Raw genomic sequence first — 27,612 nt, forward strand, 5'->3', positions numbered from 1 at the left:
TGATCATCCTTTCATGCTTTCCTTGGTCAAGTACATTCCACAAAGCCTCACACAGTTCCTCCTAACTCAGTCTTTCTAGAAATCCATCTGGTAAAAGATTTCAGCACCTCTCTTGCTTATAAAGGCATGGACCAGTTTCTAGGAGATCCAAGTTTGAATCCCCACTTATGCCATGAAAGCTCGCTGGGTTACCTTGGGCCAGCCTAACCTACCTCACAGGGTTATTGTGAGGATAAAATGGAGGAGAGGAGAATGATGTAAGCTGAAACAAGGCAAGTGAGCTGTGTCTGTATACACCACAGAGTTCCAGCTGCTGGCCCAAGATCTGGAGTGGAATGTGGCGGCTCTCATGGAGCAACACCTAGAGGGACTGTCAGATTAAATTCTGGATAAGCTTGCACAGGTAGACCGCCCTGCTACCCTCCAGGCCTTGATGCTGTTATACCTCTGCATGGATGGACGGTTAGACACCCGGAAGTAGGCACGAGGGTTTAAGTACCCCAGAGAGCACGCATACTGGACCCAGCAACCCTGTGCCCGGGCCTCCAGCAGAGGAGCCCTGCGAGCCGATGCAATTGGGAGCTGCCTGGACCCACTTGCTGGCCATGGAAAAAACAGGCCGTGGACCTGGAATCTGTGTTTGTATTGCGGGGGTCCCAGGCATTATGCTAGGCAATATCCCGAAAAACAGCGACTATGCCTGCCGGCAGGAAACAACCAGCCCCGAGTCAGCATGGGCCATGCGACTTGGGGCATGGCGCCAAACCCAGTGGCCCCAAATGCTTCCAGAGCAGAGCAGCTTGTGATCCCAGTGAAACTGTTCCTGCCAGATGCCATTTTCCTCCCAATGCCATGGTGGACTCAGGGGCATCGTGCAACTTCATAGATGGCACGTCCGCCAAGCAGCACCAGGTTCTGCTACCCAGAACCAGAAAATGTATTGTTTATGGCCACTGGTTGTCAGAAAAGAGACCCCAACTCTGGTGGAGGCCATTCATGGTCGCCCTCTGCTATCTGGTCCAGTGACTCAAGAGATGCAGCTGCAAAACCTAGTGGACTGGAAGGGGTATGGACCTAAAGAGTGCTCCTGGAAACCCGCTGATCACCTCCATACGCCAGACCTCTTGCGAGGCTTTCATCTCGCCTAACCCTAGAAACCAAGTCCTGGTCCATCCAGTGGGGGGGGGGGGGAAGCTTGCCGACATTTCCTCAGATCAAGAGGAACTAGATGAAGATGGCAGGGTAAAAACAGAGGAGCAGTTGCAGCAGACAAAAGTCAGTGAAAGGAGTGAAGAGCAGACACAGACAGAGGATATCACACTGGGTCTGCAGCCTGCCAGCTCAGAGGATCTGGCTGTGTCTAGGGTTCAGCCACAGTTAGCATCACTTGGAGGATCGCTAAGACCACTGGAACAGAGACACCGAAAGATCAGGGTGGAGATACAAAACTGTAGAAAAAGTGCGAGGTTACCGGCCCAGCACAGAGCACTCACCAACAGTGATGAGATGGGAATGCCTGAACGGCCTAATGAGCAGCAGCTGGTCTGCATTAACATAAGAGCCTATTTAGGTAGGCAATGAGATCAGCACTTTGTGAGAACAAACTCTTTCATTCGCAGCCACCTTGTGTTTATGTGATTCTTTGGACTTCTCTGGGCTTCTGTTACCATGACCTCAGAACTGAAGCTGACCTTGGATTTGGATTGCCCCTCCGGTATTGACTCCTAGGAATTGGACTTGAACAACACAGTGCCTGACTTCGGACTGGTTTCCTGATTATGATATCTGCCTCTGGCCCTTGTTTCGGCCAGCATTCTGGGCAGCAGCTGCTTACGATGATAATGTTATAATTATTCATAGTGTCATCAGCTTGTATTCTGCTTTTTACAATCTAAAATTTAATTGTGGTGAGAAAGGGCAGGAAGTAACGAATGCAAGAAAAATCTACTTACAAATGCTTTTCATGCTTGTGATTTTATTTTCTGGGGAAAGCGTGGCAAGCAAGGTAATGTGTGCAGGGGCCTGTACCTCTTCTTCTCCAACTCCCCCCACCCAAAAAAAAACCTACCCAATTTTAATCTTGAAGTAATGTCCAATTAAAGCTAGGACTAACTGAATTAGACTTTTGTTATTCAGGAGATGAGGCACATTACTGATTAGCATCACACAGGTAACTGCAGGAATACATTACCTTTAAACAGTGCTCAATCCACACAACGGTGTTTTCTGAAGAACATTGGAAACTTGACCCACAATATAAATGGATGATTTAAACATCAAGCAGAGTGCCTGGGGGAAATACTACCTCCCACCATCACATCCCCTCTACCTGCCCATTTCTGTGGCTCCCAAGATTTATTTTGAAAAAATGCTGCCGTGGTATCAAATCTCCCAAGGCTTTCACAGTACTCAAGAGTTTTGTTTTCACTCGTGTTAAAAACAGGCCAGATTTCTGCACGCATCAGCTGAAAAGCGGAATGTAATTTATCAGTTGCTTTCAATCAGGTGGGGAGGGAGGGAGCGAGCTAATGGAATCAGTTCCTCTCTGCAAACAAGGTTAACTGAACTAATCTCCAAAGCCTTCCCCGTGTGGAACACCTATGGTGAGGGGGAGAGGGAAAGGAGAAATGACAATAAATCAAGATACACACAAAGTAAGCGTGCAGCCTGATCTTATTCAGCATATTCCACGCAGGCACACCCCAAATCTGATTTGGCTGAGTATTCTGGTCACCAGGTCGACCTGGAGCTCTGAAGAAATGCCTTTCAAACGAGTTTCATTTTATCTGTTTATAAACTAGGAACCCGCTTTCATTTTAGCCAGAGATAGATTAACGGCTCCCAAATCGTTAAAGACAATTGGGTTGCAAGTGTATCATTGTTCCTGCGGGCCTAACGACACATAATCAAGACGTTATGTCATGTCCAGATTCACCTCGAGGACTTTGATTCAGATGTGGGCTAATTGGAAACCCAATTTGGATCAGGACCACAGTATGCAAGAAGAGAAGGCCTATGACTTCCCCTACACCATTTTCCTCACCTAAAATGGAGGGAAAGCGCTATTTGCCCAGTTGGGGAAACCTGTGTGTACTCCAAGATTACACATGGAGAACCCCAATGGGGTTAATAGCCCCCTTCACCGGCCATTTTAAGTTGGGAAAATGGCTTAAGCCTCCCTTCCCATTTGGTGATCCTGATTTGAATTGCCCCATAAACAAGCAGGAATGTCTGATTGTAAGCACCCAAGAAGGATGTGAGGGAAACATAGTGTATAGTTAGGCACTTAGACACATTTTCTCTTATCCCATGGATAAGAGGGAATCGACTTGCACATAGACTCTTCCACAGAGTAAAGCGTGGGCACAAATCTATCAAGAAGATTTAAAAAAAAGACGTATTGGCCAGTTTATCCAAGATTAAAGAGACTGGGAACAGGTTAGCATGCTCTCTCCCTCCTCCTCCATGCTCTCTCCCTCCTCCTCCACCCCTAGTTGAAATGACACTCTCCTCAACTCTTCTTCATACTGGGTTACTAAAGAAAAGGCTTGAATTCGCTACCAAAGATAGAACCAATTTGGAACACACGGGGATCCTTCTCCTTTGAATGACTTCCTCTGATGGGATCTGCGTCCACCTGTGAAGCAGCTACCCTCTCTCATCTGCAGGCTGTCCTCCTAACATCACCGGAGAAGCCCCTGGGATTGTGAGAAAAAACACCTGAGGAATCCTGAAGAAGTCATTTAATTTTACGTTTACTGAAATCGCAGAAACCAATGGGGCCAAAAGAAGTTACACTGCACCTCTCTTGTAAGGCCGATTTCCTAAATAATTTTTAATAATTTACTGGGGAGATGGGAGAGAAAGCAGAACTGAGGTAATCCTGAACAGAAACATTTAAAGAATTTTTTTTTTCATCTTGAGACTGGGGAAGGAGAATTGAATGTAATAATATATAGTCATCTCTTTTTTCCCTGCTGCTGTCACCTGTTACTACAGTCCTGACAGAGACAGCACTGATGCTACTTGTTGCTTATTAGGGGTCTGGCCCTCCCCTTTTCTTTTCCCACATGGCGCATCAAGGAGGGCAGGAAACAGTGCTTCTTGCCCTGTGATTTTTTCCTCAGGCAACAAGCAAAGCTCATTGGCAGTGTGGCACACCATAATGAAACCTTGCTTTGGAATTTCATGAGGTAAGGTGAAGAGAAGAATGTGCTGTTGAGTTGCAACCAACTCACGGCATTTCCATCCATGGGATATTCCAGGCAAGAGACAAGCAGAGGTGGTTTGCTACTGCCTTCCTCCACATAGCAACCCGTCTACCTTGATGTCTCCCACCCAAGTCCTGACTGTGGCTGACCCAGCTTAGCTTCCAACTCTGATGAGTTTAGGCCAGGCGGGGCTATTCGGGCTGCTTTCATAAGGCAAAGAAAGAAAAAACAGGGACCAAGCAGCAGCAGAGAGCAGTATTGGCACTGTTGGTAAGGGGGGCAGGCACTATTCACCAGTTTGAAATCCTTTGAGGGAGGGTAAAAGACACCCTTTCCACTCACTACCCTTTCCACAGGCTGTGAAGATAAACGGAGGGGCGAATTTTGACTCAGCACTGAACAAAAGGCTCAAAGAGCAGCTTGAGAGGCATAGCTGTGGATAATGAACACCACAGACACAAAAAGCATTTTAAAACAAAACAGAATCTGCAGTTATCATAAACACTGAATGGCAGGCGGAGATACTCTTTTTTCCACCTCACTCAAAGTATCGGCAGTAGGCTGCAGTAAAGAGTTTCAAGTACGCCCAATTTCTTTTAGAATGAGTCGCTGGTTCTCTTGTGAATAGAGAGAAGCAAATTAAGACTTGCTAACAAGCACCTTTTTTGTAGGAAAGCTGAAGAGAGGAGATGTGAGTGGGCCCTTATCCATTTACCGTATTGAGTTGTAGCAACAGCATAATTCCAAAATGAAACGTAATTTACCTATAACTACATCGTGGCCATCAACCAGCCCTGCAGAGAACAGCTCTTGAGATACGCCATCTGCTGTATCTGTGCAAAAACGTGAAATGAATAGATATATCAGTCATGATAAAGCTGGGGGGAAAAACAAGGAGATATAAAACCATGGCAATTTGTTAAAGAGAATATATCTAGCCTATAAACACTCATCATCATAATGCGCTGCAGCCCAAAGACTGTTGGCTTAGAGATTCCACATGTTTCCCCCTGTGGATAACCGTAATTTTCAACACAGGAGAACTTGGAAGATTAATCTTTTAATTCTTCATGAATCCTATGAAGCTTATTCATTTAGCCACTGGAATGTCTCCTCAGCTTAGGCATTCTTAGTATAAGGCCTGCAGCCATAAAAAAGGCCCCTAAAATAAGCAGGGAATGCTTGCCACAAATTCTTCTCTCTTTCCTCACTTTTTATGGAGTCTTAAATTCAAAAGAAACATTTAGGCACATCCTCATGAATGCTTCGGGAAACAAGCAAACCCCCCACCCCCGGAAACTCATTCTGCCTAGAATGTAGCATCACATTTGTAATGGAAGGGAAAGTGTCTATTTAAGAAAGATCCTCTCTTGGGACACAAAAAAAGCCTACAAGTGCTGATTAGTGTTTATAGAGGCTGTGATTTTTTGACTGGTTAGCCTTTTTTCTCCCTGGGCTGTGGGAATCCTTCCAAAACTAGGATATTTCAAGCAATCTCATCTGGAAGGAACACATTTCTGTATTATTTTGTCTATGTCCCTGTATTATTGTGACCACAGTATGGCAACACCTGCCCCCATATAAGTCTTCAGGCAACAACCTAAAGGAACAGGCGTGTGTACAGCAGAATCATGTGTACAGTTGGATCTTTGAACACTTCTCTCTCTCTTTTTTTGGCCACAGAAGCTCTGACAGCCAAGGAGACAAACTACCCTTCAGGTTAAAAGCGGAGCTTACCTTGTTGGCTGTTAGAACTGCTGCAAAGATGGCTTCAAAAAGGGAGGTACAACTGTGTATTCGGCATTGTTTCATGTGAACAAATCAAATTCTGCAACTGGCACCCCAAGTTTTTTTAGAATTTTTTTTACTAAAAGCTTAATATTAACAGCTTTGGATAAAAATCTTATTTTTTTAAAATAAACATTTCAATCTAAATAAATTCCATTAAAACAGATTGTATAGTCTTAAGAACATAAGAAAGGCCCTGCTGGATCAGACCAAGGCCCATCAAGTCCAGCAGTCTGTTCACACAGTGGCCAACCAGGTGCCTCTAGGAACCTCACAAACAAGACGAGTGCAGCAGCATTGTCCTGCCTGTGTTCCAAAGCACCTAATATAACAGGCATGCTCCTCTAATCCTTGTAGATGTAAACTGCTGTGTGGACACTCTCTCTTGTCCTTAAAGAGTGCCAGAGTTCTCAGATGCAGCACCCAGACTTTACCATCAGTGTACATATAGCAACTATTTGCTAAATAAAATGTGGAATGCTTACACAGCAATCAGGCTCACCCCATCTACACCTGTGTTGCCGAAAACACAAGGTAAAAGTCCTTGAAAGAAGGGCTGATACAGAAAGACTCTTGGGTGATAAATGACCTCTGTAAGGGAAGTATAAGTGAGAGCTTTTATTCAAAGGACAAGTCTCCCCTGCCAGGTCTTTGTTCGGCCTTGATTACTAAGCCCATAATACCATAAGGTCACTTCACAATGTGAAATTGGGAACACTAGAATTCAGCATTAGTTGTGGCTTGCAACTCATGAAGGAAGTTTCTCACTATGAATTCTTGTTATAGAGGGAAGAAAAGGGGTATATTTCTCTCTCTCCTAAGGAGAGTCACTTCCTCCAGTCAGATAACTGGGCCAGTCGCTAATCAACTCCCCTACAGGAAGAGCATCTATTCTCTTTATCAAACTAGACAAAGCAAGAATATCGCATGGGAGGAGAGGGACAGTGATGGGATTTTGTGCCTCACTTATCTTCCCCACCTCTGCTGGTACAGTCCAACACAGATAAAGGTATGGGACCAGGAGGTGTTGGAACACACTGCTGCCAGCTTCTTGCATCAGCCTGGGTTCTCCCAGTCGTGCCTGGCAAAGGCCAACCTCTTCCTTGATGATTCATTGTGCCATTGGGGAAACCACTCATGCTCAAGATGAGTGCTCAGGCTCCTCATGGCAGTTCACCAGATTAGCCTCCGCCGCTCATGTGGAGGGGTGGGGAATCAAACCCGGTTCTCCAGATCAGACTCCACCGCTCCAAACCACCGCTCTTAACCACCACGCCCTGCTGAAGCATCTTGCAGGGTTTAGAAGAGCTGAAACAACACATACACTTCCTAAAACTGGAACTATCTGACTGTTTCTTAGTGGGGTCACTTGCTAGGATCACAGCCACCAAAGCTTCGACGTGCTTTATGTTCTGCCTGCAGTTACAGTCTCTACACAACGATCACTTACCGGTATACCACAATAACTCACAGGGTCTACAAAACTTAGGTCAGCTTTCAGCAGGATTGCTTTGGACTCCGTATTTCAATAGAAGGTGAAGACCAAATGAAACTGACACACTGCCCTCTCTCCATATACAGTACCTCCCCGCGCCACAGACAGAACACTTCATAACTGTGCCACTAAAAATTTACACACTTGGCGCTATTTTTGTTTTGGTTACGTTGTGTAATATAAAACGCTCGACCAGTACAAGTGATTTCATAGTGCTAACTTGTATTAAACTATAAACAGAAATCAATTTCCGAAATAGCATTTGGAGCCATAAAAGCATAATTTCAATTACAAGACTTACCTCTGCCTGGAGTAAACTCGAATCGTATGTCATTAAGTTCCTTTCTGGAATTCCTGGAGGGAGGGGGAAAAAGAGAGCCATGGTAAACATCAAAACGTAATGATGTGCAGCTTGCGCATCCGAAATGCATTTAAACTTCATAAATAATTTGCTGTTAATATGCCGGCAGCATTTTATAGCTTTACGTTCTTGTCCTTTCCTCAAACGCATTACAAGTGCATATAGTAAAAGGCCCGGAGAGTTTAGCTATATTGCCTTTTTAAGACAAGTCTGCAATTGCACACTTTTGCAGTTACGAGGGACGGCAATATCCAATTTAAAAAATGCATACGATTCCTGTCTCAGCCTCAAAGACAACTCCACATCTTTTCTCTCAAGGCAAGAGATTTCTCAAACACTGCAGTTATGACCATTTCCCAGCTTAGAACGTTTGACAGTTTTATATTTCTGACCTTCTGCCTCAACTCAGCGGCTTTGGTAGGTAAATACATTTAGAACTTTATACATACAAAGCTTGTATTTTATCACTGAGGGATGGGCCACGGGCCACACTAAGGGATGACCCATGGAATTACTAGCAGAAGAACAGCAAGACCGACTGGATCAAAAGTCCAATCAGCGTCACATCCTTTCTCACACAGTGGCCAACCAGATGCCCCCAGAAGGCCTATAAGGATGGTACATTTCAAATTCCTACCACCAGTTGCTGCCACCCCCCCTTTTTTTTAACTGATTCTGGAGCTTTGCACCAATGTTATGAATTCCTTTCCCAAACTAGGAAACCAGTTATTCTTCTGCTTCTACTACTTGGAGTTATGGATATTTCTTATCAATATTAAACAAATATTAAAATTGGACAGACAGCTCTAAACCTAGTCTATCTGTTCTCTATTAGACATATGTCTGCATGCATATGAGAGAGAGAGAGAGAAAAGGCTTGCTATTTCCCGACAACATTTTTTTCCAGGACTTCAGGGCACGATTCAGCAGCAGTGCTGCTTGAGGGTAAGTTTCTCCAGGAATTCTTTTCCAGAACAGGTATCCACATTTATAGTTTTAAATTAATAAGCACATACAGTAAACACAGGATATTTTAGGATAATTCTACAGACAGGTGGAAAAAAAGACTGAAAATATAGAACACTGGAAAACAAAGCACCACTAGCTATACTCACATTATATAAACATCTTTCCTTCTTGAGAAATGGACCAAGCCTTTCCCGTTTCACCCAGAATATTTGGGTGTAAGAAAAGAAGGATGAAGATGTGACAAAGACTTGTTCCCTCTGGAATCTCAATTTCAGGTTTTCCATCTAGATGGGGAATTCCACTTGGGGGCATTCAGAATGTGAGGTGAATTCTAACTTTTAAGATTAAAGACTTTCTGTACACGGCCTACAAAATGGTGAAGCGTGCAAAAGAGTAAAAAGGGGTGGGATTTGAGAGGCGTCCGACTAGAATCCCATCCAAGACTGCCACTGAGATGACAGGTAATTATGTCAGCAAGGCCATAGGATGGCATCTTCATGCTGATTTTACTCCCTCTTGACCCCAAATCTAGGCAGTGTAAATGCAGTCTTGCATCTCAAGAAATGGAGTATGGTGTTCGGTTGCAAATTCAAAACAAGGACAACCCAGATTTGTCATAAAATCACATCAATCTATCCAAATCTATCCAGGCCACAGGGGCTAAAGCTGCAATTTCACAACCAATATTCCAAAGTCCTCTAAACATGCAAGTTCCATTTCATCACTACGGCTAATGGCTATTGATAAACCTATGAGACTGTCCAATCTGCTTTTAAAACAAACTAAACTGGTAATCATCATTATTATTAGAAGAGTAGGTTTAGATATGCCGATTTTCTCTACCTTGTAAGGGGAATCAAACCGGCTTACAATCTCCTTCCCTTCTTCTCATAAGAACATAAGAACAGGCCCTGCTGGATCAGATGAAGGTCCATCAAGTCCAGCAGTCTGTTCACACAGTGGCCAACCAGGTGCCTCTAGGAAGCCCACAAACAAGACTGCAGCAGCAGCATCCTGCCCGTGTTCCACCGCACCCAAAATAATAGGCATGCTCCTCTGATACTAGAGATAATAGTATCCCCCCACAACAGATGCCTTGGGAGGGAGGTAGGGCTGAGAGAGTTCTGAGAGAACAGTGTATACAGCCAGCCGGCTTCATGTGGAGGAGTGGGAAATCAAACTCGGTTCTCCAGATTAGAGTCCACCGCTCTTAACCACTATACCACGCATTACACCTTATGGCAGCAAATTCCACATTAAATTAAGCCCTCTACAAATAACCCCTCTGTGTACTGACTGAATGCAGAGGGAGGGACAGCAGCAGGGTTGCCAGCAGTAGATTCCCCCACCCCCAGCTGGCAGGAGAAAAATAACAAAATGGCCACTGTTGTGATGTCACTTCTTTCTAGGAACTGGCCGAAACTCTATAGTAAAATCATTGAGTTTTTGGCAATTCCTAGAGAGGGGTGACATCACTTCTGTGATTTCCCAGAAGTGATGTCACCCCATGAGCACACGGGTCCCATTCCCCTCCTCCGTGCAATCATCTGCACAATGAAAAAAATGCAGAGGAGGAAACGTCTGTGTGCATTCTCCTTCCCTGTCATAGCAGACACTGTTTTCTGAATGTTGCTAATCATGGTGAGGAAGCATACGCACAGACACTTCCTCTGCAGGGGGGGGGGGGCGGAGGGCAGTGCAGTCATGACCGCTACCCCTCTCCACGCTTTCCTCTTTGAATGAAGCACTTCAATAATTTAACAATATTTGAAGACACGCTATATTCGCCAGATATTTATACCAGACATTTATCCTTCATTTTTATAAATACGTTTAAATAGGTTAACTGAAACCAATTAGTTTACCCATATTTGAGAAGCCCTGTTTGTTCCAACAGGACTCGCTTTCAAACACATCTATTTTGGAATAAGCCAGGGAAATAGCCTCGAAATGTATTTTCTGTTATTGGGGAGAAAGCAAAGACAGATCTCTTGTGGGGGGACGGGACGGACGGACGGACGGACACACACACACACACACACACACACACACTAGGTTTAGCCCGCCCACCCCAAAATCTTTGTGTCCTGCTTAAGGGGAATCCATTTAAAGGAGAGAAAGTAAAGTCCTGCAGTGCACTGACAGCAAAACTTCCCTCCTGCCTCTCCAACACGAGGCAGTCCAGCTTCTATTCCAAGGAAAATGTGTCGTGCAAATGCACATCAAGGGTCCATGAAACACACAGAGCCATTTCTCTACTTTGTCATGGGGACGTGTGTCTTGCTAGTATGAAGTAAAATGCTTGATGGTATTTTGGGTTTGAAACAGTTTCCCTGGGGATAGATTCCAGGATATGTTTGCAGAGGGATGGCTAGGTACTTCACAAGCAGCCTCTTTTTCTATCAAATTGCACCAGCTATTTCACCATTTCTGCTCTATTGAAACTTCACTTCTTCAATGCACAATGAAGCATGTTTCTTTAAGGCCACACAGGTTTTCCTTCAACCATAAATAACTTCTTTAAAATCTGACAACAAGGGTAATCTACATTTCCACTCTAGTCTTGGTTGACACTCTGCGCTGTCAACAGGAGCGGTGAAAAGAAGATAGCCATTTCATTTTTGGAAACAGCAAGTGGGCAAAGCCCAGATACGAACATAATTGCCGCAACACACTTTTTGCCCAGCGAATAGCTCAATCTACTTGAAAAGCTAATAGCAGTGAAATGTGTTTTGCGGCCCATTATTCTTCTGTTTCTCGGCGCAGAAATGGTAAGCAGGCTCATATTTCAGTTTACCAGCCCATGAAGACTTGCTGTGGGAAAAACTAAATCCATCATCCAGGCACACTCAACCATGACTCAGAATCATTATCACTTGCTAAACACATATTAAGAAAATGTCAGTTACAAAAAAACAGGATCACGCAAGAGCAACAAAAATGGACTGGCAAAGGCGTCGGATGTAAACTTTTACAGTAAGCTAAAATGACAGAGAGAGATCAGCTGCGAAGTTCTACCTCTGTAAGGTCACACGACAACTTAAGCTGACTTGGTCAATTAATTTCTTGCCTTCCCCATTCTTGAGTCTGATCACACTGATATTAGAGAAAGTGCCATCATGTGGCAAAAAATAATTACACAAAACTGTTTTGACCATTAACTGTGCAAGTGGTATTAAGTTATTTTGCTTTCTTCAGCAGTTCAAACCATTGCTCGGAAAGTATTTGCATATGGCACAAAATCACCAAGCTTAAAATGAACTTGCCGGAGTATAAGAAGTGGCAACTTCAGTTGTTTGTTCTATGCTCTTCCTCAAGCTCAACTACCAATATCACAGCTACCTAAAAACCGGAAAAGAGACAGACAGAGGCAGATGGGCAAATACCCCATGGACATTCCTAGTCCAGCCAGAGTGACCCTACTCTTCAGATGCCATGTAACATCAACTGCCCCTGAGAATGGAATTGACACCATAAACTTACCAACTCCTTGTTCTGCTGAGAATGGTCCTTCTGAACATGTGAAGGGGATGGGAGCCAGGAAAACTGCCTAGCCAGTCTCCATGCCAGAATGGTGTAGTGGTGAAGAACAGTGGTTTGGAGCGGTGGACTCTGATCTGGAGAACCAGGTTTGATTCCCCACTCCTCCACATGAGCAGCGGATGCTGCTGGATTTGTAGTGGTGAAGAACAGTGGTTTGGAGCGGTGGACTCTGATCTGGAGAACTGGATTTGTTTCCCCACTCCTACACATGAAGCCAGCTGGGTGATGTAGGGCTAGTTGCGCTCTCTCAGCCTCCCCTACCTCACAGGGCATCTGTTGTGGGGAGGGGGAGGGAAGGTGCTTGTAAGCCGGTTTGATTCTTCCTTAAGTGGTAGAGAAAGTCGGCATATAAAAAACAACTCTTCTTCTTTTTCATGTATAAAAGTGTATTTGGGTTGCTTTTATCTTCTCTGAGGACTATTTATGCAGCTTATTTTAAGACATATACAACAAACAAATCTTTTTATGATTACATTGCGAGTACCAGATAAATGATCCACCAAATCAAGTTACTATCTAGATAACAATACTTAGCTGTTTAGATGGCAGCAATATGGAATATTGTATTATACTTAATAGAGGGGTAGATATTTTCTTTCTTTTTTCGTATACACGTTAACAAAATGATATCTAACTAATACTATTTTCTTTTCCTTATTTTTCCTTCTGTTCATTCACTTAATAATGAAAAAATAAAATAATAATAATAAAAAAGGAAGAACAGTGCGCAACAAGAATCATTACGAAATGCCAACCCTAACCCTTGGTTCATAAGTTCCACATAAATTAGTACAGTAGTAGATAAAATCCAACGGAACGCTTTTTTTAAAAACCTGTAATTAAGTGGAAACACTATAAAATGACTTTAACCTTCATTTTTTTGTCATGGTAAAACACATCCCTGAGTTATGTTAATTGCCATGTCCTGGAACGTGGTGCTATTTCAATCATTTCCTATGATACAGAGGGAAATTAGATGCCCCCCACAGGTCACTGTGGGTCCCCTACTCTGTGGTTATGCAACTTAAAGAGTTTGCTTTGACAATCCACCCACTTCTGACCTGGAGCCTACCTCTGGCAGGATGTATACATGCTTCTTTGAAACCAAACACAGGCTGCAATCCTGAGAACATTTTCCTGGGAGTAAGCCCCAATGAATAAAATAGGAGTCCCCCCCCCCCCAAGCAGGCCCTCTTAGGATTGCTCCCAAAACTCCTCAATGCCTATCTGGTTTAGAGATGTTTCTCTGACTGCCCGACAAAACAGGCAAATGCTGTTATCTTTTTATTTCTTCAGTTTTACAGCTTATTTTGACACTGAAACTTGCACGTTTCAAGTTGCACATTTCATCTAATGTGGACTAGTGGGAGGTAGTGGTAATCCTGCTGAATCTTATACTTATACAGCAAAATCCAAAAGTTTCAGAGTTTGTTTCAATACATGAAGCTGACCGTGGAACAAATCCATTTAAATATTACAATCCAATAAGGTATTTAGAGTCCCCCTTCTGCCATGAAGCCAACTGGATGATCTTGAGCCAGCCATTTATTCAACTTTTGCACCTGAAAACATTTCAGAGCAGGCCGGGCTGAGCGGAGGGGTCCAGTAACCCCTTTACTCCAATGAGAATCAAACGTAGCCTTCTCTCCTTTTCTCTTAATACTGGTGGCCCAGTAAGAAATTAAAAATCTCATTCCATTGAGCTCAAAGGAGTGATGCAGAAGAAAGTACCATATTCCTATGATGAAAAATGGAATAGACAGCTGCATTATAATTTCTCATTTCACTTTAATATCAAGAACCTAATGATCTTCGGTGACTCGGCTTTATTTAGACTGTCTCATCTATTCCCATTTTTTAAACTGACTGAGGAGAGCTTTCACATGTAATGAAGTCTAGAACTCATGTTCATACTTCCATGTAACAGATTCTTTTCCACAGCAGCTCAGTTATACTTAGGGTGGCCTACAGTCCTGGAGAATAAATGTCCAGCCCCTTTAACAGAGGTTTAATGTGTGGAAAAGGCAGTTGAAGCTTTTCATAGCATGGAGATAAATAACATAACCTGGTAAAAAAAAAAACCCATCCCATTAAGCCTCTATTAAAGGGACTTTTTCTTTTCTAGGCAGTTAGCAATCCCAGTCATACTACAAGACAAGACAAGATTTTTATTACGGCATTGCCATTCTAAATGATACATAATAAAACTATCCACAATTCACAATTGTACGTTAATTTAAAATACAAAAATACAAATCCATCAAGTTAGGTTTTACTTATCCCCCTAAGTTAAAATTAGGCCCATCTTTGAGGAGACCCTTGATAGGCGAACTTTAAGTGCTATTGCACAGAACCTAGCAGTGGCTAAGGTAACCTGTTCTTTTTCCTCCTCCAGAAGTGTCTGCAATATTACTGATTCTGTGGGCTCTCTAGGGCCCTTCAACGAGGGGAGAATGTACACGCCTCTTCGTGCCAGGGACATCTTAATAGCACATGAGCCACTGTTTCCATTTCTCCAATTTCGCACAGGCAAAAGTCATACTACTGTCTTCAAGGCTTAGTCCTTCTATTTATTTACAAAATTGGTATCCCATCTTTCTGCCCGTACAAGGGCCACCAAGGCAGCTAAACGTCTGAAACGTACATGATAAAATCATGCCCCAAGTAGAGCGCATTGCAGCATTCTAACCTAGATGTAAGCAGGGCATGCATCACAGTGCGAGGTCTTTTCTGCTGAGGAGCGAGGATGAAGAGGAAGAAGAGTTGGTTTTTATATGGCAACTTTCTCCACCACTTAAGGAAGACTCTAACTGGTTTATAATCACCTTCCCTTCCCCTCCCCACAACAGACACCCTGTGAGGTAGATGGGGCTGAGAGAGCTCTAAGTGAACTGTGACTAGGCCAAGGACACCCAGCTGGCTTCATGCACAGGAGTGGGGAAACCAACCCATTTCACCAGATTAGCGTCCACCACTCATGTGGAGGAGTAGGGAATCAAACCACTCTTCACCACTGGGAGGGAGAAATTGCATGCAAGCATTCATTCTAGATGGGAATGAGCAGAGGGTGTCTGTTGTGGGGAGGGGAAGGGAAGGTGATTGTAAGCCGGTTTGATTCTTCCTTAAGTGGTGGAGAAATTTGGCAAATAAAAAACAACTCTTCTTCTTCTACTGCTGTGAGCATAAGACAAGGGTCACGCAGCCACGGAAGAAGCCACTGAGAGACCTTGCCTTACCACCCTGTTGTTCTGTTCAGCATGAATGCAAAGAGAGGCAGGAAACTTCATATCCTTCCTCTCAATGCACCAGGTCCCTCTAAAAGGCAGCAAAAAAGCAGCTCTAAAGGGGTTCATGACCCAGCAAGAGAGGCTCCCCAACCCACCTAAGGGTTCTGACCCATGGGTTGAAGACCACTGTGACAGAGGAGAGTCTATTAGCATGGTGAAGGTAGTATAATAGAAGCCATGGTGTTTGCACAACTGTTTGGTTTCAGAAATATTAAGGGTTTTTTTAGTACCTTAAAGAAACCCTTTCAAAACCCATTAGAAACAGCTGTGGGATAATAGACGGAGGTGTGCACACCATTCAGCAAGACTCTATCAAATAATCTTCAACTCTCAAAAATTGCTGTTTGCCTATAGAGTCTCTCATATCTTCTGCAGATTCTTCATGGAACAGAAGCACCTACCGAAATGCCTAATACATTAAAGCAGGGGTGGGGAACCTTTTTCCTGCCAAGGGCCATTTGCACATTTATAACATCTTTCGGGGGCCATACCAGGTGTAGATCTCCCGGTGGGGGGGAAAGGCTAGGGTTGCCAGGTCTCCAGTCACCACCTGGAGGTTGGCAACCCCAGGGGAGGCCACACAGAGAAGGCCTGCAGGCCGCCCCTGCTCCCCCCTCCCAGGTGGGAGGGCAGCCAGCGGTGGGCCCCAGCAAACAAGGCGCCAGGGGGGCGCAGCCTGCAGTCAATCGGCAAGGGAGGAAGGAAAACAGAGAAAGAGGAAAAGGGAGGGAGAGAGAGAGAAAGAAAGAGAAAGGGAGAAAGAAATGGAGAGAGGGGGAGAAAGAAAGAAAAGGACGAAGGGAAAGAAAGAAAAGGGCAGAAGGAGTCAGAGACAGAAAAAGAGGGAGAGAGGGAGAGAAAGGAGAAAGAGTGACAGAAAAAGAGGAAGAAAGGAGAGAAAAGCCTCCCCACACACACACACTGGCCCGCGCAACCAGGCCCCAGCCTCCCCACCTTTCCTGCCCACACACACACACCCGGCGGCGAATGGAGCCCCGAGCAACTGGGCTCCAGTGTCCATGCCCTCCCCCCCCAGAGTCCATAAAAGCACCCCCCCAAAGCCCGATCAGCTCCCGCATGCATGCTCTGCTGCCGGGAGCCGCTGGCCTCTTCACCCCACTGCTCAACAGCCGACAGGCAGCAAGAGGGGCTTACAATGTGCCATGGCGTTCCTGCACGCAGCAGCTGTAGGGGGCAGCCATGGGGGAAGCATCCCTCCCCCTCCCCTCTCGCCGACCAACCAACAGTCGGTGAGAAGAGGTCCAAAGGGCGCTACAGCGCCCCTGTAAGCCGTGGCCCCAGGAACACCCTCGGGGAGGGCCGCCCTGCGCCCCACCTCTGCGGCAGGGTTCCCGGAGCTCCCAAGGGCCACAAAAAATGTCCTCGGGGGCCACATACGGCCCCCGGGCCTGAGGTTCCCCATCCCTGCATTAAAGGCTTTACTTTCCCTGAACCCCGTATAAAAGCAGAGAGGGGGAATCTTTGCAATCCTAAGCAGAGTTACTCCAGTCTAAGCCCATTCATTTCCATGAACACAGCATAGCGACTATGCTATGGCAGCAGAGGACTGTATATATAAAAACCAACCCAGCAGCTGCCGAATGCCACAAAGTCATACAAAAAGCAGTAAACATTCCTGGTGTGCTAATTCTATGTTTCCACATGGAAACACCATTTACTATTTGAACTTTTATTATCCGTTTTCAAGAAACTTTGAATAAAAGAAAATTGGGAAAGATGGCATAATTTCAATAGACGGCATCACCAATTAAATGTAAAGCTGTGTTTGCTATGAATCTCTGTTCATTAACTCTCTCACCCAGCTGGAACCCATTCTTGTACTGCTGTGATTGAACCCATCAACAATGGTAGCCACAGCACCTCGGGCCTGACGCAACATTACTCCCCGCGCTATTTGTTCTCTGCATTGCTGATGCAAAGTCACAGCTGTATACTCCCCTCTTATTACATTTTGGCTCAATGAACAAGGATGGAAAAATGGCTGGACTTTTAAAGAACATGCATAGCAGAAAAACAGGGTGGCACTCAACTGTAACTGTTGTTCAGCGAGGTCTTCTGTGCAGACACACGTTGGGACTGCGCCCGCCCACAGGCCTGCCGCCGGTAGAATTGTGGAGCTCCAAGCCACGGAGGGGGCGATCCCCTCCTCCGGCAAGAGCAGGATGGTTTCCCCGCCTATACCGTCATGTGTTCCGGAGAGACATGGCCCCTCACCCTCAGTTCCTGTTTGCCACCATAAGCTCCCAGAGAAAAACCCAGAGTGACAGTAAGAAAAACCCAGAGTGACAGCAGGTGAGGAGGAAGGAATGAGTGTCTGCACAGAAGACCTCGATGAACAACAGTTACAGGTTTAAGTGCAACTCTGTTTTCATCTTCAGTCTTCAGTGCAGCCCCGCATTGGGATGTTAGCCACTAAAGGGCAGTATGGCACTCTTACTGGAACGCTTTCCCAACATCTGCATGCTTGCTTGATTGCAGGTCCAGAGCATAGCACTTCCCAAACGTATCTTCTGCGGACAAGGTCGCAGCTTTGCTGATATCAGACAACAGGATCCTTCGATGGGAAGCAGCAGAAGAACCTTGCGCCCATGTAGAGTGGGCTTTAATATCTATGTGAGGAGACAACCCCGGGGTGACATGAGTGGCTCCCCTCCACATCCCCGTATGGCTCTGGTTGGCATTTCCTGGGCCTCAGGAAAGGGAAGAAGGCAGCTCACCAACTCCAGCCTTGCTTCCCTGGGCTGGGAGGTTGTGTATCTGCCCCAACCTCCTCAACCCTTCTCTCCTCCCTGGCCTCCACGGCTCTGCCCTTTTTATAGGGCTGCCAGGCCATTCCCATCCCCCTTGGCCCCGCTCCAGCCCTTCCAAACCCTGCCCCCGAAGGCCATATAAGGCCTGACGTGGCCCATTGGGCCCTAGCTCCCGCACGCATGCACTTGTGTAGGGAGCGGCTTCCCGTTCCCCTCTCTGCTCAACAGCTGAGAGGTGGGGAGGGCCGGGAGCATCGCAGCACAGGCTTCCTGGGCCCTTTCACCAGCTGTGGCTTCAAGAGCGGCTGCTGGGGACGGCTTCTGGCACCCGTCCTCCCGGCCAGCCAGCTCTCCTCTCCACCCGCAGCTCCAGGTCACTTGTCCCTGCCTCAGACGACCTCCCACAGCTGGCATTCAGGTGAGTGAGCATCGGCAGGTAAGTCCCGAGGCAGGCGGACTGCCACCATCTCGGGACAGTCTAGGGGACAGGACCTCCCTGCAGCCTCATAATAGGAATTATAGCCATAACCACCTATCTGGCTATTTGTGCAGATACAGCCCTGCCTTTCTTTGCACCCGAATAACAAATAAAAAGTGTTTCATTTACTCTGAAGTGTCTTGTCCTATCAATATAATAAAGAAGTGCCCTCCTGACATCCAGTGTATGTAGGGCTTGCTCAACATCCAAAGAAGAGTTCGGGAAGAAGAAGAAGAGTTGGTTTTTATATGCCAACTTTCTCTATCACTTAAGGGAGATTCAAACCAGCTTACAATCACCTTCCCTTCCCCTCCCCACAACAGACACCCTGTCAGGTAGGTGGGACTCTTAATAGAACTGTAACTTGCCCAAGGTCACCCAGCTGGCTTCGTGTGTAGGAGTGGGGAAACAAATCCAGTTCACCAGATTAGCCTCTGCTGCTCATGTGGAGGAATGGGGAATCAAACCTGGTTCTCCAGATCACAGTCCACCGCTCCAAACCCCCGCTCTTAACCAATTCGACCTTCCGTTCTGTACAGTTGTTTTTAGGGGATTTCAGTTCTATTGCCATTATGGCACAAAGAGATTTTAACGTATTTAGTTATTCTGATGATGACATAGCCTCTTTACTTGATAGCCCCAATTATTTTGCTCAAGTGCCCTTTTGGAGGGTGATACGAACTTGTGGGAGAGTTCTAAAAGGTCGAATGTAAGGAAGATGAGATTAGACACTTATGCTGGAGCATTGAGAGATTATCATAGGAATAAAATTATGGGTTATGTGTAAAAAAAAGCTCCAAGAATGTTCCCAAACAATGATAGGTTTAAGGATAGGTGGTGTGCAATATTAAATAAATGCTCTATGGACCTCAAGGTGCTTTTAATAGAAACAGCTATGGCAGCAGGCTCTAAATTAGAGAAAGAGATTTCACAATTTAAGGAAAGCATTAAAACTACCTTAAGTGACAAGGATTTCTCTGGGAGAATGAGTGATTTAGATAAGGAAATTAAGCAACAGTTTACAGAATTTAAAGAAATCAAATTTTAAACGTTTCAGCGGGACCTTCGAGACTGTGGGGGAAATGGGGTTTATAATTGGCAATCACACCGGCAAGGTCCTAGTGTCAAATATTCAGTGTCCTCTGAGTTAACTATGGACTCCAGATTTAGAGATGTCCAGCACATCTGAGGGTGGTGCATTTTTTACAGCTGCATGATGATATCAACCACTCCATACTGAAACAAGATGATGTTTTTTTAGGCAAGGGCATGGAATTGAGATCAGGCAGAAGATACAAACCCCAAGAGTACAGACTCCTTCACAGGGAACCCCCCACCCCGAGAAACCCACAGGTGATGAATCTTTCCAAAGTGATACTTACACAAAATGAGCTTGCAGTATTGAGTAAAGGTTTTTCATTTGTTCCAACGCCACCTCTAAACTTTTTTCCATGTTATGTCAGAAATTCAGCATATGTTTAGAAAAATTAGACTAGCTGATTACTTCAAAAGGGAAGAGGAAGCTAGGAATATACGCATGGATAATGAGTCCTTGAAGCCAGTCTACATTTAACTCCACCATAACCTGAGGCTTCTTGTATTCCAAGATCTTGTCCTTGAGGAGATAAACAAATTGGAGCAGGCAGAAATATCAATCTGAATAAAACTGAATAAATAATCTTGCAACAGCTTTGTAAACATAATGATATCATTTTCAAACCAGCAGATGTGGGATAGGGAAGACTATGTGAGAGGCCCAGAGGCACCTGAATAATACAGTTCATTATGCTAAATGTGCAGAAAACCTTACAAAGAATATAAAGAAATAAACTGCTGATCTCTTAGAGGAGAGCTTAAGAGAAAACTATATAGATAAACCCACTTATAATTTCCTTTTACAAACTGAGAATAGGGTGCCTCAGTTCTACCTACTGTCAAAAATTCATAAAGGCATATTCTCAGTCCCGGGGAGACCCATTAAAACCATTAGTTCCCACTATTGGGTGGTATTTGATAGACAATGGATTTTTAAAATCATATTAACATTAAATTGCAAACCGAGGAAGTGCTATTTGTGACGCTAGACGTTGTCTCTCTAGACATAAACCTCTCACAGCATGAGGCTTTGGATGTTTTAAGATAAGTTTTTGAAAGGAGAGACCACCACACGCATCCGCGTGGTATAGTGGTTAAGAGTGGTGGACTCTAATTTGGAGAACCAGGTTGGGTTCCCACACCTACACATGAAGCCAGCTGGGTGACCAGTTCTGTCCAAACTCTCTCAGCCCCACCTACCTCACAAGGTGTCTGTTGTGGGAAGAGGAAGGGAAGGAGATTGTAAGCCGGTTTGATTCTCCTTAAAAGGTAGAGAAAATTGGCATGAAAAAACCAATTCCTTTTCTTCTTCTTCTCTCTGCCAGTTAGCAGAAATATTCCTCAGAAAGATTTTTTTTTCAATTACTGAATGGATTCTTTTGGCAAGTGTCAAGCAAGTGTCAGGCACCTGACCTAGCCAATTTCTTTATGAAGAGATCTGAAAACAACTACATTTTTCAGGATGGCAATTTTTACACAAAAACATTGTATTGTATAAAAGATACTTAGATGACATCTTCATCATCTGGTATGCAGTATATATCTATTCCCCAACGTTAATCAATACATTAACATGGTCCATGAAACAATAAAATTTGATATATTTAATAGAACCAAGTTAAACCTTTTAGATGTTGAGGTTAAAGAGATTGGTACTACAATACAAACTGATATGCATAGAAAGCCAACAGATGCCAATTCTTGGCATGTGATAGTTTCCACCCTTATCACTTAATGAAAAATCTGCCCTGTTCCCAGCTCCTAAGACTTAGAAGTAAATGCAGTCCACAGACAAGCCCAGGTTTTAATCAGTCAATTTGCAGATGGGGGGGGGGGGATTCATCCAAAATTTTCAAACAAGCTTTTCATAAAGCTTCCAACACCCCAAGATCATCTTTGTTAAAGTCCAAGATTAACAAACAAAATAATGATAGGATGGTTATTACCCTAGCATGTAAGTATTTTCACTAGAATTAAGAGTATAATCCAAAAACATTGGTGTCTTTTATCAGGTATCCCAAGGTTTAGTTCTCCCCCTCTCTTTTACTTTCAAACGATTCAGAAACTTTAAGGATATGCCAGTCAGTAATACACAAACAGCCCATTCCTCAAAGTCGCAGTGGCCGGGAACGTCGTGGCAGAGGCGTTGCCGTGACGCCTCCATAGAGGTTTCGTGGCTGCAACAGGAGGGAAAAAGGGCTGTTTTTAAAATAAAATCAGAAAATGGGGAGAAAGCCCCATAGAATTCAACGATGCTGCACCACCTGATGGCAGCTCCACCCCCCAAAAAAAGCCTCCCAGGACCTGCGCCAGCAGAACGCCAGTGGGAGGCCACACCAGCGTCCGAGGGCTGTGCTGCTGCCCCAGTCCAGGGGGCTGGCGTAAATGCCCCTACACCAGCATCCATGCTAGTTTGCACGGCGCAAGCAGCACGGATTCCAGCATAGGGGTCACGCCGCCTACTAAGCCCATTCAGTCCCCAACCTCAGGAATGGGCTGTAAAAGACCTCTCTAGTAGGAAGACAACTATTGATGGGAAGGATTTGCCAAACGGGAACTTCCCATGTGGACATTGCTGTTTGTTCTTATTCTGTTAAAAGGAAGACCTTTCATAATTCAACTAGTGACAGAATTTTTCATATCAATGGTTTTGTCAATTATAATTCAAATGGTATATGTGTAGTAGTGTCCATGCAATTTGATGTATATAGGTATATCTACAATATGAGTCAAGATGCAAATTTGTGAACATAGGAGCTGCATTAGAAGTAATAAGCTGACAGCACCGCTAGTTCAACACTTTACCACCTTCGCTCTTACTGATAAGGACCTTCCCTTCTGGGTTATTGAACAAGTGCCAGTTTCGTCTTCTCAACAGCAGAGACTTTTAAAGACATCTTTAAATACAGAGCAGAGACATCTTTAAATACATACCGGGACAGTTACAAAATGGTTTTATCTGTTGATTTATGTGTATGTGTGCATAACATGTTTTACTAGCCCACTGATGAAAGCCTGGGAGCCGAAACGTGTTTGGCATGTGGTTTTAGATTTATCAACCTTATATTTGTTTCCATATGGGCTTGCTTTTAATATGTGCATGAGCACTTATAATAAATATATTTCATAGCTTTACTGAGTTCTTTCCCACCCAACCTTTGGGCTCCCACACATCATTTAAAGCTGAGATGGAAATCTATCAGGGAGAAATCTGGCCCTGCTTTGGGTGCCCCTGCTATTTGAGGCTGGATGGGTGGCAACCCGAGAAAAGGCCTTCTCGACCACAGCACCAAAATAATGTAATTCCTTCCCCGGTGAGATATCAATGTCTTTCACCACTAGGTAAAGAATTATCTATTTTGCCTGGCGTTCTATCACTTATTATCACTGACCCTCCTTCCCATTTGTGTGTTTTAATTGTTTTTATGTGTATTTAAAAGCTTGTTTTTATTGGTCACCTCCTTGGGGACCCTTAAAAAAATATTTTTTTAATTTCATTAAAAAAATTCAATGAACCCATTTAATGTACAACAACCTCATATACATAACTATCCAAAAAATCACTGGAGGAGGCTCATACAATCAACTAATGGGTAACAAAATGTATAGGATGTGAAAATCCCCATTTATACTACCACGGCAATTCCAAGATTACTTTCATGGCAAATCTTCCTTTCATGGCCTTATACAGTTAATAAAGGGAAACATCCTCTAAGGTACATGTAATGTCTCCTTCCTTTTAAAAATATGCAGATAGTTGTGATAAGGTCTTAGAGGCTCAACTTTTAGCCTGAGGAGATAGTTTCGTTGTTGACTCACACCGTCATTCCCGACGGCAAAAGGACCCCTTCATCTCCTCCGGCGGCCCACCAAAAGGCTCAAAGGCCCAGTCCACACAAAGGGCCCAAAACAAAACTACATACGGAGGCCAAAGCAGAAGTTCCAAATGTTACAGTCCCACGGAGACAGCGACCATGGGGACCCGTAAAAATGTTCTAAATCAATAAACAATCTCTTGATCTGAGTTAAAGTCGCTCGGAGTAGAGACGAGCCTGAGCGACAGACAACCCCTTCCGCTCAGACGCCAAAGGGGTCTTTCAGCCCCAGGTTCAAGCAATAAGTACAGCTGGTAGGCTCACAGAAAATGACCTCCCCTCTAGACAGAGGCATCATAACTACAGCAACTCTTTTCGTGGAAGCCCTGACAGTCCAACTGTTATAAAAAATCAGCATTTCTTTGTGGTTTTTGTTTATTAAAACATTTATATCTCACCTTTTCTGTATCAACTGTCTCAAAGGCCGCTGAGAGGTCCAAATGCCTTTGATAGAGTGCCTTTAGAGTGCCAGGAAAATTTTACAGCACCACCCTACTATGCTGACAGAATCATCAATCAGAATCGTGGTGGATAAAGCTATATTTGGCATATGCCTATTTTCTTCCTTCTCTCGTTTAAACAAAAGCCTCTGTAAATAATCACAAAAAGCTGCAGCAAACTTACTCTCATTCTTCTTCATCATCCGGCCCTTACAGCCATTCAGACTTTTGAAAAAAAAAAATTCCGCCCAGAAACTCTAATTTCTCTAAATTATTTGCTTATGATGATGGCTGTCCTCCACAATTGAAGGCGACAGTTTGCCTCTAGATATTATATTGGCTTGCTCAACAGTGCTGAGATTCCATAATGCAGGTTTCAATATCATTTAGTCCTGCTCATTTAAAAAAATGTTAAAATGCCGTTTTAATCAGGCTATCCTAATTTGGCACGGTCATTGCCCAAGTATTACATCCATGGTTTGTTATGATGGATATCACAGCACTTTTCCATCCTAAGCATCTCCAAAATCTGTGGTAGACCTTTGGCATTTACAATTTAGTAGCGTATCTATGTTGTTCTGAGGGCTCTTTGAGCAACTTTTGAGCTTTAATGTAGTTCTTCTTGGAAAGTACTGTTTGTTCAGAAATTCCACGTCCCAACCATTGTAGTGGTTGACAACTCACAGCGACAGCAGCTTCCATGATGGAGTAATAAAACCAAGCTTCTGCCAGCATTTTAAGTAATGATATATCCATGCACTTTTGCATTCCATTAGTAAAGAAGCAAGTAAGCTCCTCTGCAGACAGAAATCCGTGAAAAACACATGATTGTATGCATTGTGCATCCAATCAGGAACTTGGAAAATTCAAGGGCATTTACAGGAAAAGACAGTGTGGTGTAGTGGTAGGAGTGTCAGAGACACAGGTTTAAATCCCCACTCGTTCATAGAAGCTTGGGGGTGATCTTGGACCAGTCACACTTACACAATCAACCTAAACTTCCTCACAGGGTTGTTGTAAGGATAAAATGGAAAAGAGTACAGTATAAGCCACTTTAGGTCCCCGTTGGAGAGAAAGGCGGAGAAAGAAAGAAAGAAAGAAAGAAAGAAAGAAAGAAAGAAAGAAAGAAAGAAAGAAAGGAAGGAAGGAAGGAAGGAAGGAAGGAAGGAAGGAAGGAAGGAAGGAAGGAAGGAAGGAAGGAAGGAAGGAAGGAAGGAAGGAAGGAAGGAAGGAAGGAAGGAAGGAAGGAAGGAAGGAACAGAAATGTACCATACCACAGTCCAGCGCTTACGAACTCAATAATGCTTCAGAAGTTATGGAACTGTAAAATAAAATGTGGATCTGAAGCACTTCCAACAGAGCAAAAGCTGGTACATAAGAACAGCCCTGCTGGATCAGCCCAATGGTCCCTCTAGTCCAGCACCCTCACAGTAGCCAGTTACCTTGAAGGGCTAGCAACAGAGCACAGAGGCCAAAGCCTCCCCTGATTTATTGCCTCTGAATACAGATTTCCCTTTAGTCATCATGGCTAGTAGGCACTGACAATGTCCCACCAACTTAAGAAGCTCATTTGGTGGATACACAAGAAAGGACCTTTTCAGAAGAAGAGGAGGAAGAGTTGGTTTTTATATGCCGACTTTCTCTACCGCTTGAGGAAGTATCAAACTGGCTTGCAATCACCTTCCCTTCTCCTCCCCACAACAGACACCCTGTGAGGTAGGTGGGGCTGAGAAGAGTGTAGCCATGGTCACCCAGCAGGCTTCGTGTGTAGGGGTGGGGAAACAAATCCAGTTCACCAGATTAGTCTCCGCCGCTCATGTGGAGGAGTGGAGAATCAAACTCGGTTCTTCAGATCAGAGGCCACCATTCCAAACCACCGCTCTTAACCACTAAACCATGCTGGCAGCTCCACAATTATAGAAAGACCTCCCCAGGAATGTGCACATGCTCTCTCACTTTCCATCTTTAGGAGGCGGTTGAAGACAGGTTCATTTAGGACCATATTTGGTGAAGTTTAGTAGCAGTCCTGATTAGTGATTTCAAATTTTGGTTTTATGTCTAATGTATTTTATTCTATGCCTTTTGTCAACGCTTGTAAGCCACCTTGAACTCTGTAAGAAAGAAAGACAGCTAAAAATGTCTTAAATAAATAAAATAAATATCTAATCAAGGAAGAGACAGTATTAACTATATGAAAAATTAACTATCATGCTTAAAAGGTTACATCATCAAAAGGAGAACCAATTGAGAAAACAGGCAATTTCAGTGGTTTGGACCCTTGTCTGACCCTCGAACACAACACATGAAGCTGCTTTATACTGAATCAGACCCTTGGTCCATCAAAGTCAGTATTGTCTACTAAGACCAGCAACAACACTTCAGGGTCTCAGTCAGAGACCTTCTTTGAGAAAAGCCAAGTCCTGAGGTCCATTTTCTCTTCTGCCCGCCATTCACCCCCATCTGCCTCTGTGATTCCCAGTCCTGGTTGCATCACATTACCCACAAGTACCCACATGAGGGTACTTTTATTGCGTTACAAGTTACTATTCCTTTAAACTTCATTTCTCTGTCAGTTTTTCCTAAACACCTTGTTGCTCACTTTTTTTTAAATTCCATTCCTCATTTCAGAAATAATTACCAAGTTAAATATAGGCCCCCGTTATTACCTAACGTTTGTGGGGGCAGACGAATGCATTAAGCCTTGGGTGCTCGAGAAAAGTCTTCTCCCTCTCAAGAACAAAAGATGGGAAAATAGAAAATTAATCTTTTGCAGTTCTTCCGACTTCTATTTCAAGGCTACCATAATGAGTTCACTGTCTCCAAGCAGGGTGATTTACTGATAGAGTGTCACAAAGTCAATTTTACCATAAGATATGTTAGCGAGGTTTGATTTAAGTTTTACTGTTCAGGAAACCTTGATAAAAATGATGCAATGTACCTGAATGGGAGTGGGGGGGAGGAGAAGAGTCCAGAAGTCAAATGAAAGTACAAGGAAAATAACTTTACATTAAATGTACGAAGTTGTTAAAGTTTGTGTTATTGAAAGTCTGATGCAACAGTTGTAAAGAGCTATGTAAATATATACTGCAACAAATATGTTTTGCTCTGATTTTGCTCCTGAAAATATCACCAGGACTATACGGGCTAAGTGACACATTACAACCGCCATTGGGTTGCTGCTACAGACGTACCCCATCTTGCTCTCCCAGCTCTTCTGTAATGTGCAGGTTCATGAATCTATGATATTGTTATTTGTAGGTTTCTCACCATCATCCTCCCCACCACAATTCTGGGCAGTG

At 44.1% G+C, this 27,612-nt stretch overlaps 1 protein-coding gene across 1 annotated transcript in view; it reads right to left on the reverse strand.

The window, feature by feature from the left end:
• STK39 (serine/threonine kinase 39) overlaps nucleotides 1-27,612 on the reverse strand; it is a 146,911-nt gene that overhangs the window by 13,693 nt on the left and 105,606 nt on the right. The window contains 2 exon segments of the mRNA XM_056861184.1: nucleotides 4,976-5,044; nucleotides 7,796-7,848. Of these exon segments, the coding sequence (XP_056717162.1) occupies nucleotides 4,976-5,044; nucleotides 7,796-7,848 (122 nt within the window).

This window comes from Euleptes europaea, chromosome 15 (genome assembly GCF_029931775.1).
Source record: "Euleptes europaea isolate rEulEur1 chromosome 15, rEulEur1.hap1, whole genome shotgun sequence".
Lineage (NCBI taxonomy): Eukaryota > Metazoa > Chordata > Lepidosauria > Squamata > Sphaerodactylidae > Euleptes > Euleptes europaea.